The sequence below is a fragment of the Sebastes fasciatus genome, chromosome 9 (genome assembly GCF_043250625.1).
Source record: "Sebastes fasciatus isolate fSebFas1 chromosome 9, fSebFas1.pri, whole genome shotgun sequence".
NCBI classification, from domain to species: Eukaryota; Metazoa; Chordata; class Actinopteri; order Perciformes; family Sebastidae; genus Sebastes; species Sebastes fasciatus.
Genome location: NC_133803.1, coordinates 18372523 through 18388623, shown reverse-complemented (window position 1 = coordinate 18388623; position 16101 = coordinate 18372523). Strand labels below are relative to the sequence as shown.

Genomic DNA, 16101 nt, shown 5'->3' with positions numbered 1-16101 from the left:
GAATGGCACTATTTTTAAGAATGGATGACTCATTACACAGACAATACATCTTTAGAGTTTCTAAGAAGGACGACTATTGAAAAGTAAAGATCAACCGGTCAGACTGGTAGTAGCCTATAAAACAAATAACCTTTTTATTGAGGGTATTCCACTTGGTGTTGACCTCCTCCAGATCATCCTCGAGCTTCCTGGTGCTGGTGCCTTTGGCAGCGTTTTGGATCAGGCTCTGACCGAGGGAGCCGATGTCTTGAAGCTGCGTCTGCAACGGATCAATGTCCTCTTTCTGGAAAGCCTACAAACAAATGGAACAAATACGAACAAATATTTTACGAGTGCTCAAATTACAATGTCATCATTGTTATTTGGAGGTTCATTGAATGGAACAGGATCACTATTCCAATTGTAAACACCGGACTTTTCATGACGCATTATTTTAATTAGATTTTTCGGAATTACACCGAATTAAGTATTTCATTCATTCTGAACAATTCCTCTTTTACAGTGAGTTTTATTAAAATATTGCTTCCTGTCATGACTGTCTTCTAAAAATACATAAAATTGGATGATTTAGATCTAAATTTGATAGAACAAAAGTGCAAAATTATGCCAGGAAGTCGAATCCAGAGGCCCGATTGCCACGCCATCACCTCAGGTTTGGTGTTAAAAATCCAGCTGACATAAACAACTCCCTAACCAGTCAGCGGCTTCTAGAAACGCAGAGGTAATCATTAAAGCACAGCTGTGTACAAACAGACTTCAAGGCTGAGCTAGTGAGCAAACCTATTTCACTCATCATGTAATCAGATATAAGAAAAACACAGAGCCAGCAACCGGGAAACACTCATCTAGTGAGACACGTGCTGGACCAGCTAATGAACAAAACTCGGACATAAAGGAAGAGGCTTTTTATGGGCACCTGTGGGGAGAAATAACCCATAGGGTTCATCTCAGGACACGCAGCGATGGCATTCAGTAAGGCCTCTATCTCGTGCTCCCCTGCGTGCTGGAACGTCTGTAAACTTTTAGGCAGACAGGCCTCCACTGATTGTAGAAACTCCTCCAGATCCTCCATGCTGTACTTGGACGCCCCTTGTTGCACAGTACATGGTTTTGTTTGCTGGCAGCTCTCTGTGGGTACAGAGTTTCCGTAAGTCTCAGGCTGCGTCACCACCACACTGAGCAACTCGCAGTCGTCCTGAGGTGACACATCCTCTAACAGCTCAGCAGTGGAAAGCTCATCGTAGTCTGTTAACGTCCTGGAACGCCATCCGAAGCTGTCGTTTTGAGTCCTGGAGGCCGACCCCGAGGATGACCTCCCTGTGGAGTGTTTGTATTCTCCGTTGCTGAGGGTATCCTTTTCATTTAGATCCACCACACCTGATTCTGTCTGTCGCAGCTCCTGGACCAAGCTGCTGCTGTGGTAAAGCGACCGATTGTCCCTCGCAGGTGAGAAAGGGAACTCCTCCTGTCCCGAGCTGAGCGATCGCCCAGTTCTCAGGTCCCCGGACATGTGCATCGCCTCTGAAGACGAGAGGCTCCTCGTACCGGGGCCCGCTCTTTTGTGGGATCTATGAGCATGTCGCTCCCTGTCCACAGTAGGGCTGTACAGACCCGAGTCCTCTTCAGATGTCAGCGAGCTGGTCATACTCTGCCCTCTCCTGCCATTGATCAACCCTGGCCTCTCAACGCTCCCGGAGCACAAGGTCCCACTGCGGCTCGCATACTCGCCCAAATTAGTCGGGGCAAAAGCCCTCCACGAACGTCGATGATGTGGGTGATCCTTCTTCTCTCCCCCCTGGAGACGTGACTTAGGCAGCACCGTATCAGTCGCCCTGATCATGTGCCCATTGAGTTTAAGTCCATCAAAGGCCACACGTTCGTCCAGCAGGGCGGGTTTGCGGGTTCGAAGCTCGAAAGAGCTGGAAGCAGAGAGAGCTCCATTCCCACACAGGCCAGTGAAGTCTAGCGTGCGGTGCGTGTAAGGCAGGGTGCCTGTGAAGTGCCGGGAGGAGAGGCTGCCTTTAGAGCCCGAGTCTATCTGCTCGTTGAGCCTGACGGTGTCATAAATGGACCTCTGGGGCACGTAGCAGTCATCAATGTTCAGGTCCTCCTCCTCCCCCTTCCCCACACAGGAAGGGTTTTGTCTGAGGCAATCTGGTCTGCTCAGCGGTTTGCCCATGCTAAAACAATTGTCACTGCTCACTACAAAGAAAAGATTAAGGATGTAGTGAAATCCTTTTGAGGTATATATGTTACTTTAGTGCACGACCAGTAATTTAAAAAGAAGCACAATGTGACCAATTTACATAAAGAAACAACTGAGTGCAAAGTAATCATTTAGTTAACAAATAAATACTAAATGGTTCTACTTATTTTTCAAAATAAAACTACAATTGCTTGTGGACATATTCTTTTAAAAATTATTGACACAATTAAGTTGTTCTAGATTTTTTTTAAAAAATAAAGATTTTAGAAACACAAACATGTCAAACAATGTAAAAAAAAATCCCAAACAAATGGAGTGTATAGCAGCAGTATTAGGAATGAGGATCCAGTCTTTCAACAGTCACCTATCCCTAAAAATATTCCTCTAGGCTCTTCTCCGTGCATTGCCAAAACTTGATCACTACTCCTCTGGTCCAAAGTGCTTCTTTTCCCTGAAATCCTCGCAGCATCCATGCGCGATAAAGGAAAATCCTCAGTGCAAAGTGAAAATATCCACAGGCAAATCCAGCAGGCTCTACCGAAAAACTGTGGGCAGCTCTGAAGGGAGCTGGTACTCCTGGATAAACAAAAAAGCCTGCCCTTTCTCTCTCATCGCTCCCTCGCAATGACAGACACCCTCCTGGCAGAGGGTTCCATGCCCCGCCCCCGCTCATTATTCAGACAACATCTGCCACAACTCCATTTGTGCTGAGAGCCGCTCCGGCACATGTTGATTGGTGGACACATGACCCTTTTTTTCTCCTCCTTTCTAATTCCCCCTTATGTCAGCATGGCCCATATGACTTCACTTCTAAGCCATCTTCTGCATCCTGACACAATCACTCACTATTTTCAGTGACTGAGGGAATGGGGAGGGGAAGCGATACGCACTAGTTTTTTTTTTACTTCACAAAAAAAGCAGGCAGCAGCAGCTCCCACTCTGATGACATCACACTGTACTGAAATAGATACACATTTTTCCTTTTTTCTCTCTCTTTGCCCTCTGTTTTCTTCTGGTGGATGGTTGCTGTGGACCCTGCAGATATTCTTAATTACTGTGGAATGCTGAGGGAGGCACAGGTCCCAGGTAATTTAACACCGACGGCTCTGCCAAGTGCATGAAGGCGCTTTTTATGTCCAGTGACCGGGGTGGGAGAAGAAAGGAGAATAGGGGAGATAATGAAAGGAATTTATTTTTGTTTCCTGGATTGTCTACACCACAGTGGCTCGGTACGGAGCTGAACAATCCAACCTTTTTTGTCCAGATCTGCACGCATGAGAGGAGACGGAGAGAGGACGCTGGCAGAGATAAATAAGGAGTTAAGATCTGCTGGGGTTTTAAATAGGGATGTTCAGCCACTGAAACCGGCATACTTTTTAAATATGCAGGCTTCTGAATGAATACAAATAGAATACAATACAATACAATGAATACAAATTACAATTTAACAAATAAGTTTCCTGGCTGCTGCCGGTCCCTTTGTCCCCACTGTCCCATATATCTGCTATACTTTGTGAATTTTACAGAAATTGTGAATGCTGCATTTCCTTTAAGCCCCACACACAACAGTGCAACAGTGAAACTTGAGTCACATGGGGAGAAACATGTGCTCTCTATGTGGAAGATACCTGAACATTATTATAGTATAAATAATAGTATCTTTACATCAGATATTTGTTCTTTATATTTGTATTGAGCTGCAAGCTTCCTGGATTATTAACTGTCTCGTTTACATGAATTTTTAACTACAATGATGTTCATAATCGATTAAATGTGCTGATTATTTTTGTTATTAATCAGTTAATCATTTGATCCAAAAAGTGCCAGAAAATAAAATAATAATGACAAATATCAGGTTGACATATTTAAAGGGGACCTTTTATGCTTTTGTGCTTTTCCCTTTCCTTTAGTGTGTTATATATATTTGTGCATGTAAAATGTCTGCAAAGTTACAAAGTCCACCCCAAAGGGATTTACTCTCCCCCACAAAAACACTGCTACTGAACTGCCTGAAACGCCTTGCTTGAAGTCCCGCCTTCTCTTCCGTAACGTGGTGATGTCACCAAGTAACACACTTTGCCTAGCGGATAGTTTGGCACGCCCTCAAATAAAGCTAGTTAGAGCGGAGCTGAAACGGAGTCCGAAGAGTTTGGTTCAGGGGGGTCAGGATCTCAAACAGAGCGTTTCAGAGTGAGGGTGAAAAGAGGCGCTGCAGCAAAGCCGGTATGAGAAAAGTAAAGCGTTTTTTGAACATTAAAGCATGTAAACATGTTCTAGTAGAAACCCAAAATATAAATATGCACCTGAAAATTAGCACAATAGTTCCTCTTTAAATACCTTGTTTTGTCTGACCAAAGTTATTCAGTTTAGCATCACAGAAGACTATGAAAACCAGCAAATATGCACTTTTGTGAAGCTAGAAGCAACAATTATGGGGATTTTTGCTTAAAAAATACTTTAATTATTAAATTATCAAATAAGTATTTTCTGCCAATTGACTGGATGACACTAGTTAACACTGATTCAGTTGTAATCCAGCAAACCAAGCAGGCTGACTCTGTTGTAAAAGTGGTAAAGTCAGCTGACCAGCTGAGGAGCCAGAGGTCTGAAACAACATTCAACAGCTAATTAATAGGTTTTCATATCACTGTCACAAATGTGTTGTGGGAGTGTACAGAGTATTGTCTTCAAACTCCTCTGCTGGCATTTAGGTTCGGTTGAGGACTACTTAAAACTTGAGATGCAGCTCTGCATTGTAAACAAAGACTAGAAACCTTCGATGAATAGAAAACTCAACATAATCGCCTTACAGCTGAACAATGTGTTCTCTACCTGTATAGAAACTGTCCCACAAAAGTTTCATGTTACAAGAGTGTATCATTGCTATGTGGCAGTCAGTGTGTGAGTCAGCGGCACTACATGCTCACAATGACACTTTTTGCCCTCATTAACTTCACTGAACCGGTGAGCTGCAGTGTGATTCAGATGGAAGAAACTCCGTCCAGAATGTGTAAGAGACGCTGATGTAATGTCTGAGAGAAAAGACACCCCCGCTAACCCCCCGGTGGTGTTGAGTCACTAGCCTTGCCCTTTAAGGTACACGTAAAGATATACATTCACCAGGGCTCCTTCAGCCCAGCTCCTGCAAATCTCATGGGAAAAACGAGAATAAACACATGAAGTCAGGCATGTCTCTTTCAAAACTTGACCTAAAATGGTAACAGCGCACGAAAGAGACGAATCCAAGCGCTGTCTTTCTCTGTTTATTTCTTTCTCTCAGCAGCTGCCAATAAAGCCCACTTACCTACAGAAACAAGAGCCTGATCCACTGAACATAAAACTGAATATGACACAATCATCTAATGTTTTCATGCTGCAACTAAGCAAAGAAACGACTCAAGTTCCGACGCTGCTCGGCTTTGTTTTTTGGCACTTCTCCTCCTGATGCTAAGTATTGGAGTACAAAGGGGGTTTTCTACCGGCAGCTGAGGCCGTATATGCCCTCTCGACCCAGACTGACGACAGGACAAAGAGGGGGGTGAAAACATGCACCATGACAACGCTGCTCAGCAACAATTTGAATCAATCACTTCTTTAATAGTTTCCCTGCGAGGCCTTTAAACCAAACTCCACACAACATACTGACACCCCCACTAACCCCCTGTGATATTTTAATCCATGTATCTCAACTGGAGGTTTGGATGTAGCTCTCCTGCCTGCGTGAGTGCAACACCCCCGTAATTACAAAAAAAAAAAATCCCTTGACCTATATCTTAAAGGACACGTCTGTGTCATTTGCCTATACTCAGCTGTTTACATTGTTTTATTTTTAATACTATCTAATACTATAAATGAAGAAGTGTTTCATAATGTCACCTCTAAATATAGGTTAATCCTCTTTTGGAAAACTCCACAGGAATTTACAGGCTTTTAAAATATTTTGCATCTGTCTGTAAATCTTGCTAATGGCTACCCCTTCTTTTATCCCTCACTGATACTAACAAAGGCCTCCAGCCTTTTATAGACAATATGGAGAGTTAAAGGAATTGAAAACAGACCATTAGGACAATTAGGAAGCTGTGTGGTATGTTTGTAGTACTGCATGTACGATTACATATAATACATATTACATATAATGCCATTTTTGGTCCAAACATCTGTAATACAATACACAAAATAAATAGCATTTGGATTATCATTTGGGCTGCTTTGCACCAGCCTTAATAGACGCTCAGCCCAGCAGTAAATACAATAAGGGGTTTCAGGACGTTTTAATGGCTACTAACCATCACTATACTAACCGGTGTCTATGTCAGGATGGTGAAATGAACACCAGGCTACTCTTAGAGCCAGAGATAATGTCAGGCAGTGAAGGTTCAGATGCAAAAGAACAACAATATCAATGTGAAGAGATCAGGATGCAGGCCCAGCTTCATTATCGGGACCATTGAATCAAATGACGCCCTGCTGGCGACCACCTGGCTGTGACGGTCCGTCCCTCCTACACCATCATTGCATATGGGCCACAGTTCCTTTGTTAACACCAGATGCCCTTAATGAACCAGCAGTCCCCAGAGGACTGCCGTGTATATATGTAGCAAGTGTGCTCAGTGAAGAGCCTGCTGGTATAATCTGCCAGAGTGCAAGGCTTTGTGGACAGACAGCATCTAAAATATTAAAATGTTCAAATATATGTGAAACCCAGGAGAGAATACAGCATTATGCTAATAAAAATAGCATTAGTCAGTAACAAAAAAAAAAAGATAATGATAGACTTGTGTTTAAAAAACTGAATGTCATCAATAAAATCAAATGTATGCATGTTTCTATTATCTAATCTTACAAGAAAGGCTTTTCTCAAAATTAGTTTCCGTTTTACTATTTGTGAAGAAATTGTATGAGCATACAATTATTATTCTGATTATTTATCAAAATATAAATCAACTAATAAATTGTGATATAATATTATATATTAAGTTACCCAGCAGTGTATAAAGTAGTTGAAAAATGAGCTCCACCTCTAGCAGCCGCATCATTCAAGTGACGAACACATTAATGTATCAATAATTATAATCCAACAATATAATAAGTATGATTGTAAAATGGTTCATTCTGCATAATGAGTGCTTTTACTTTGGATACTTTAAGTATATTTTGATGCCAATACTTTTGTACTTTTACTTAAGTAAGATTTTGAATGCAGGACTATTACTTGTAACAGAATATTTTAACTACAGATCTGAGTACTTCTTCCACTACTGAAACATTACTATGAAATACATCCAGGATATTTACAACAATCAGTGTGTCAGTAAAGCCCGCAGGATGATCAGAGACCCCCGCCACCCCGACCACGGACTGTTTTGGCTGCTGCTGTCTGGCAAACGATACCGCGGCCTCAAGGCCCGGACCAGCAGGCTCCGGGACGGCTTCTCCTATCAGGCAACCAGGCTTATAAACAAAGAACACTAAGAACCTGTTGCCTGTCTGTCTGTGACTCACACACACACAGATGTAACTGTGCAGACACAAACATGCAAATAACGTTATCCACATTTACACACACATACAGCACCTTAGACACTTATTTGCACACTATATGCACATTATTTATATTATTATATTATCATTATATTGTATTTTATTGTATTGTTACCATTTTTAATGCCTTTTTATTGTTAGTTTTTATTGTTATTATGCTGCAATGTCGAGGATCCAAAACAAAATAATTTTACTCTCTTATACCTGTTTAATTGAGATGTAATAATAAAGATATCTTCCACTATCTCCAACAGTCTGCAAATTATTTTAAATATCTCTCTCTGAATCAAAGTCACATAGCTGTAATTCATTTGATATTAATATTAGCTGAAATGATTAGTTAATTAATGGATCAACAGAAAAATTATCAGCAACTATCTAGCGATTGATTAATCGTTAAAGTATTTTTTAAAGTAAAGAAATCGAAACTCCGTTGTTTAAGTTTCTTAAATGTGACATTTTGCTGCTTTTCCTTGTCTTAACATTATAGTAAATTGAATATTTTTTGGTTTTTGGGTATATATATATATATATATGTGTATATATATATATATATATTCATATATTTAATGTTATATAGGCCAAGCGATTAATCAAGAAAATAATCATCAAACTAATCAATTGTGAAAATAATCGTTAGTTGCAGCCCTAATCTATATAGGAAATATAGTTTATCCAAAAAAAGACAAAAAAGGAAAACTGCTTCTGTGATTTCACATATATTCCCTCATCCATCTCAATCACATATCATTATTTAACCAATTGAATTCTATGAAATTCCATGTTTAGACTTAAACAACAAAATAAATGTATAATTGTCAATACCATACCTTAAAGGCCTCTAGCTGTTGGTTGATGACCTCTGTCTCCATGCCAACTGCCTCCTGTGACGCCTCCTTGCCCACCGCTCTGCCGAGATGATCATCTGCTTGGTGGAGTTTACCGTACAGCTCCTCCAGTTTGGTGAGCGTGCTCTGCACCTGCACCTCTCTGCCTTTAGCTCGATCCAACAGTTTACCGCACTGCTTGCTCAGAGCATCCAGATCTCTCTTCACGCCCAACAGGTCAGGTGAGGTCTCAGTCTCTAGCATCTTCTTACAGCTGTCTCTGGCATTGGCTGTGTTGGCCGTCAGCTCTTGCAGCTTAGACACGAAGCTCTGAATGCCGTCCTGCTGCTCTTTAAGAGTGGCCAAGTCAAGATCCACGGGCGCCATGCTGTCCAGTTCGTCGTCCAGGTCTGTGAAACAGGTATACATCTCACGGATGCGGTTTTGGAACTGCCCGATACCCTGCAGTTTACCCTCCAACACTTGGCACGTCTCCTCTAGTTTCTTATTAAGGGTGCTGTAGTCTTTTTCCATGCTGTCAGCCTGCAGTAAGAGGTCTGTCACTCCATCGGCATCTGGGACATCAACCACGAGGTCCTTGGCCAACGTCTTCAGGTGCTCTACTTGGTTCTGCACTCCCTCTAAACTCTTATGTTGGGCTTTCATGTTGGTCAGGTTCTTGTTGCTGTGTGCCTGCACTCCCTGTGACTCATAGGTATCCACCTGCTTCTTAGCCCCCTCAAGTTGACTGTTTGCTTCTTTATAGGCGTCATTAAACTCCTTAACTGTGTGTGAGATCTTCTCCAGGGAATCCCTTTTGCTCTGCAGTCCTTCCACTACATTGTCCACTCTTTTGCCAATGCTATCCTTCTCCTCTTTGATAGCGTCAGTGTCTGCGTTTGCCACCTCGAGAAGGCTATCTGCCGCCGCGTTGAGCTGCTCCACCATCCCCCTGTGCTTGTCGACGTCCTTCTGGAGAACTTTCACCTGAGAAATTGAGCTCTCCACAGCAACCGGATCAGCGGTGAGTTTGACTCGGCCCTCGCTGGCTTCACATTCTTGAATCCAGGAGCTGAGCTTCTCCGCATGCTCCTGATACTTGAGAGATTTCTGCAGAGCCGACTGGAGTTTGTCAGCTTGCTCCACGGCGCTCTTCTTCACCTCCTCCCAGTTGGAAGAGAGCGTCGTGAGCTGCCCTTGTAGTGCCAGTTTTTCTGCCCCATCAGTGTTCTGCAGGAGCATCTCCCCTTCCCCAGAGATGGAGTTATAAGCTTCCTCTTGCTCACTGAGAGCCTTCTGGAGTTTACTGTGCTCCTCCAGGGCTTGATGCAGGACGTCCACTTTGGCAGAGATGGGCTGGGGCTTGGACTGGTCCTGGAGCTTCTCACCCAGCCACGACTGGAAGTCTTTGGAGGTCTGATGGAACTGCTGAGAGCTGGCAAAGGTTGAGTTGAGCTGCTCGACCCGTTTTGCTGCAACAGAGAAATGTGGCAATTAGGGAGTTAAATGTTGCAAAAGGCGGCTGGGAATATGGTTGCATGTGACTTTTTATTCTACATTTCTACAATCTGCGATTATGATTACTGCCTGATGGGAAGTTGTTATCATAGAATAACTATATTTTAGTGTGACTCAACACAAATAGAATGGTTATTTTTTCCACACACTACATCATTAGGTTAAGTTAAAAGGCTAACCTGCTTTCTCTTCCAGCTGTCTGAAAGGCTTGCTGACGCTCTCCAGCTGCCTGGCCAAGTCTGCTTTGAGATAGTCCTCAGTCACCATCGCTGTGAGCTCCGTGTTGATGGCCTCAGCCTCCTTCAGCTTCTTCCTCTCGTCCCTCAGCTGCGCTGAGATGTTCTGGACGTCCTCCAGCTGCTTCTTCACAGCATCGGGCTGGGTGCTGTGGCCCTGGTGGTTGGTGAGCTGATTCTCCAGCTGAGTGGCGGTCTGACTGACACCCCTGAGTAGCTCCTGAAACTGACCCGTCTTCACTGCGGCCTGGTCGATGAGGCCGTCTCGCTGGTCCAGCTGTCCTGTGAGGCCTTGCCACTTCTGGGTGACGGCAGCGAGCTTCTCCCTCACCAGCTTCCCACTCGAGGGGTCCTGGTTGCCTGAGGAGCTCAGGATGGCAGAGGCAGCTTCCTCCAGTTGCTCATACTGAGGTTTGCGGCTCTTAAATTCGTTCTGGAGGATCTGGAGGGTAAAAATAAGTCAAGATGAACATTCCTTCAGAAAAAGATAGCACACTCTGGGATAGCTTGTGTGTTTTGAAGTGGGGTTGTATGAGGTACTTTTCCATAGTCAGTGTATTACCTACAGTAAACGGTTGACACACCCAGAGCTTGGAGAAACAGACAGGAGTATCGACACCGGAGCAAAGCAATATAGTGCAGTGGACGGGGATGGCAGAAAAACTTATTTTAGCCACCTAAAAGAAAGACTCACCTAAAAAAACCTATATCAGTTTAGGTGTACGCTGTATTTAGACTATTTTAACAGCTTTATTTTGCCGTCAGACAGCCCTTTCCGCCGGGGAACTGAGCTTAAAGTGAAACTTATCTATGCTCTCTTCAAAGCCAGCAGGCTCAGATGACAAAAACAGAAAGATAGGTTTCATTTTCAGTTCAATTCGCCATCAGAAAATATCCTAAATATAGCATATATAGCAGTGTATTGCTTTACTCCGGTGTTCCTGTCTGTCTCTAGATGCTGGGGGCGTGCCGACCGTCATCTTCTGTAGCTAATACACCTACTATGGATAAGTACCCAAACTATCCCTTTAAGAGATGCACAAGCCTCAAGTTATCCCTAACAACATGCGCCATGCTCACCTGAACTTGCTGCTTCTGCATTTTAAGCATGTTGGGGTCTATGGAGAGGGGTCCGAGGACACTCATCATCAGCTCTTTCTCTGAAAGCCACTGACCGAGCTGCAGCTCAGTTGTCTGGAAGATGTCCAGGTTCTTGTTGGACTGCTCCAGGTGCTGCTTCCTCTCCTCCACAGAGCCGCTGATATCTGCCCAAGCAGCATCTGAGCAGGAGGGCAGAACAATCACACCAGTCTGCATTAGTCAGCATAACGACACCTTTCTATCCACCGTCCTACTGTTCTCCTAGCAAACCTCCCACCGTGCAGGACTTGGCACTACGAATGTGTTAATTTACCTGGCATGGCAGAGAGCAGGTACAGAGACTCATTCTGTATGCGTGTGGTAGGTCAAGATGAACTCTAGTAATGGTCTAACATCTCACATGTGTCATTTTGTAAAAGCCTGTACTCAAAGGCCAGTGCAGTAATGAGATACATTTGTCTACAGCGGGGTTCAACATACCTCTAACGGTTTCAGTGACATAAATTACCCCGAGCCATCTGGAGACAGCACCTTGGTGCATACCTATTTCTGCCAGCATCTGTTTCCATTTTGCAGCCTCGGGGGAGTTCGGATGAGTCTTAATCAAGTTGAGGAGCGTCTCTCTGAGCTTCTGGAGCTGCTCCTGTTTTTGCTTCATGTCATCCTCAAATACCTGAGAGAATAAAAACATTCGCTGAATCCTGTGATTTTCAACTTGAGTATCATACAGTATGAGTATCTCATTCACAGCAAAACAATCATAATGTACATAATTAATCAGCTGAGCGTCAACAAGTACCTTCTGCTGTTCAAGCTGTGTTTTCACTGAATCTTTCTCTGTGGCTGCATTGTTCCAGGACGCTGCAGTCTTTTTCTTGTCCTCCAGCCACGTCATCATGTTGTCCGTCTCCTTTTGGGCCTCCTTCACCTCCTGCACCGAACTACTCAGCTCTGCCGCTCGACTCTTCAGCGTCGCCCCGAGGGTCGAGTAACCCTCGTTGACGAATGACACGTTCTGCTGAATCACCATCAGCTCTGAGGACATCAACAGTAATTCTGTCAAGTATCCTCACCAGGGGTTAAAGTGTCATCATGAGGTTATGACAACAGCGAGGCACCGTTAATATAGAAGCCTTATTTTACAGTATGTTCAGAATATGAGTGAGGAAAGTTATCCTTACCAAAAGAAGTTTATTCAAGTGTGCTATATATATATAGAATATGATGTGTAGGCCAGGACATCTTTGCAGCACCACAATATTTAATTAAAAATAGTATTTTGACACAAATTTCACCTTCAACAAATTGTGATTTCAATTAAATTTGTATTAATTGTGCAGCCCTACTTTTTACTGTTGTATGATATTTTTTGTGAATGGAACTTGCCCAAAATCTTAGGAACATGTATCTCCTCATAAACAGGTGGTATCCATCGGCTTGAAATGCACAGTTTGTGTAGTTACAAGTCGTTCTGTGAATCCGACTTGGAACAAGCCTCACGGAAAAAGTGAGAGAGATAGATAAGAATATAAATATAAATGTTCTTGCATGAGGCCCAATGAATATAGCTGCTATCTAATCTTATCATACGTCCTCCCAGTGTGTGTAAATGGATGTTTGGGCCTTTACATGTTGATTAATTTGTGGAAAAGCTTCAAGGAAAATGATGAAATAACTCACTCCCTATGGAGTTTATCTGAGGCTTAATTGCTCAATTGCTCAAACACCCTCTGTATTAGTGTCTTTTTAACTTAATTACTCATAATCTGAACATACAGCGATCTTCAAAAGTTTCTATTTGTTTCGCACAGAGCCACCACAGCCATAGCAGTGTTTTGAAAACCAGCCGTAACACCTACACACCACAACCAATGTATTTCCACAGCGGCATCCACATCCACACACTTGATTACCTTTATTGGTTAAGTAGGAATGGCTCGCTGGACCACCACCATTAGTAAGAGCTGATGCAAAAGACATAAGACAAAGCTTGTGTAAAAGGACAGGCAGACTGTCTAGGATTGTTGGCACAAGATCTTTCCATGATCTCTAATGGTTAGTGACTATACAGTACAGTAGAAGTGCACCCAAACACCATGCTTCCCATCCCACTGAATGACTCAAACAGAGGCGTTTAAGTATTTACCTGACTTGTTAGGGGTCTTCGTCTTGGCGGGGGATGTGAGGAAAGTCATGAGGCTGCATAGCGCTGATCCTTTACTGTTCAGGTCTTGGACAGCAGGGTCTTTGGACGTCCACTCGTCTAATAATCCCTGATTAATCAGACAGATAAATAGGAGCATGGTATTCACAACATATAAAAGCAACAGGTGATGTTTGGATAGTCACGTGAGAAAAAATGGATGATTTTGCTTCTCTGTAAGATTTAATTTTAGTTTTTCAAGATCTACTTCTGTGATCTGTTTTGTACAATCGTGAGAAGCAAATAGTCTCTCTGCTGGACAACATAGTGTTCCACTCCCAGATCTGCCCAGTGTAAACACATACCATCCATCCGTCATCAGCTGGCAGAGAAAGCAGGCTGGGATGGCGGAGAGTTTAGGGAGGATAGGACTATAATCTATTTAAACACACTTACATCTATCTACTTCAAAACACAGACTTTCTCTGGATGCAAAGTGTAACGTCAGTGGCTTCTGTCCCAACACTTTAAGTGCAGTTAGACAAAATGCATGACTCACAGTGACTATCTGCAGGTCCTTCTCCAGACTCTTCACGCTGCTGCTCGGCTGAACCGCAGGCACTTTCTCGTTGGTCTGCTCCAGCCACTTGGTGAGAGTGCCTGCTGCAGATCTGAACTCTCCCAGCTGGTCCTGACAGGATGATACCTCCTCTTCCCTGTAGTAGACAACAATCAGTCATATCATGCATCCATCTACAAACAACTACTGTTAAGGAAAAGGATGTTACATTTATTAGAAGTGCATATACAATAACCTAATGTTTTCCTTCCCCTATCCTAGCTTACTTTTCTTTGACAGTGTCTTTGAACGTGCTGAAAATATTGGAGAGATTGTCCATCTTGCTCTGGATCTGGGCTTTGTTTCCATCGGGGCTTATTTCAGACAGCTCCTTGGACAGAGTCTGCAGCTTCTCCAAATCACCGGCGTGTTCAGCCATCTCCGCTTTAGTGTTCTACAGAGAAATCATAATGGTCAGTCATTCTTTGCAGTATAAAATTACATTTTTGATAAAAAAAAAGGTCAGCGGTAGAGTTACCTGCATTAGCTGAGACAGTTCATTGAAAGTTTTCCCCGGCCCGTCTGTCTCATGTAGATCTTGTGAACGCTTCACAACAAACTGCTGAACTTTATCTGCGACCTTCTCAAACTGCTCCACCTTTTCCTTCAGCTGCTCCAGCTGGGAGACTTTTTGCTTGTGCTTGTCACAGGTATCAGAGAAGCGCTGTGAGAGGGCATCCATCTGAGACTGCAGAAGCGCAGCGGCAGAGGGATCTGCCGTCTCCACGAACTTCTTCACCTTGGCTTTCATGGTGGAGATGCTGCTCTGGCGACTTGCTATGTCCTGCTCTAACGCCTTAAAAAAAAATACAGGATGGAAAACAGTTTTAATGGTTAAAAGATACAGTATCTAGTTATTGTAGTGCTGAAATGATGACAAGAATACCTACCACTTCTTTGCTGAGGACATCTCCAATGGACGCAGAGTCCAGGGGGATTTGTCCTTTCTCTTTCACACTTGCCTCCACTCCCTCCATCCATCCCATCATCTCATCCAAACCATCCTGGACACTCATGGAGCGAGTCAGGGTGATCTGCAGCTTCTCATTTCGATCACTCACAGACTTGGACAGGTTGTCGTAGCGCTCGACTATGTCATCTACGGCGCAGGTAAACAAATCAGGTTATGTTTAAAACTGAGCAGTTTCTCATTGTTTTGAAGGCATTGTGAGATAAATATTTCAAACCAAAGCAGACATTTATTTGACATTTATGAATTTCTAAAAGGCTATAATTCTTGAAAAGGATTACAATGACTAAGGTTTTGGTAGAGTAAAAGCATTTTTAAGTGTACGCCCAAACCAATGATTGGAGAGAAGGAATAAGACACTCTAAAAGCCATATATCATGCTGACACCTTGTGTACATTTTAGATAAAGTGTGGTGGACACTTTGGGGTATGATGACATTGTTGCTTGCTACCAATGGACAGTCTGCTTGCTTAACAACCTCCCTGCTTACAAGTAACAAGTTTCAAGGCTCACATTTTGCAGGGCTATGAGATTTACGAACTTTAATTTATACTTTGAAATACTTCATTTTGAAACAGGGACCCTACAGCAACAAGAAACATCTTAAAGAGATTGTTTATTCCATCCTTTGTCATCATACCTAACAAATGATTTTATTAGATATTAGTGACTGCTGCTGATTTTTATGTCTTTTTAAGATATTGTTTATCGTTGTTATTTTTAGCACTTTAACCCCAACCATTTGGCCAACTTAGACTATTACTTACTTAGTCTTTTCAGGCGAGTGGACGAGAAAGATGTCTACTCTGTCTATTCTTAAAACTTTTCTACGTCTGGCATCTTTCAATTTCCATATTTAAAGGCCGAAATCCCATTATTTGAGAGTCAATGATGACACATAAAATCATTTAAATTCTCAGATATTCTGCAGATGGTGAA

The 16101-nt window shown here is 42.9% G+C and overlaps 1 protein-coding gene across 9 annotated transcripts in view; it reads right to left on the bottom strand.

Moving 5' to 3' along the window:
* Positions 1-16101, bottom strand: part of dst (dystonin) — a 122206-nt gene that overhangs the window by 28334 nt on the left and 77771 nt on the right. For all 9 annotated transcript variants that reach the window (XM_074646379.1, XM_074646386.1, XM_074646381.1 and 6 more), the window contains 12 exons: positions 15082-15290; positions 14670-14987; positions 14419-14585; positions 14132-14288; positions 13576-13702; positions 13343-13393; positions 12229-12464; positions 11973-12102; positions 11409-11608; positions 10272-10770; positions 8578-10046; positions 131-292 (listed from right to left, as the gene is read on the bottom strand). In XM_074646379.1, coding sequence (XP_074502480.1) covers positions 131-292; positions 8578-10046; positions 10272-10770; positions 11409-11608; positions 11973-12102; positions 12229-12464; positions 13343-13393; positions 13576-13702; positions 14132-14288; positions 14419-14585; positions 14670-14987; positions 15082-15290 — 3725 coding nt within the window. The remainder of the gene's footprint in view (positions 1-130; positions 293-8577; positions 10047-10271; positions 10771-11408; positions 11609-11972; positions 12103-12228; positions 12465-13342; positions 13394-13575; positions 13703-14131; positions 14289-14418; positions 14586-14669; positions 14988-15081; positions 15291-16101) is intronic.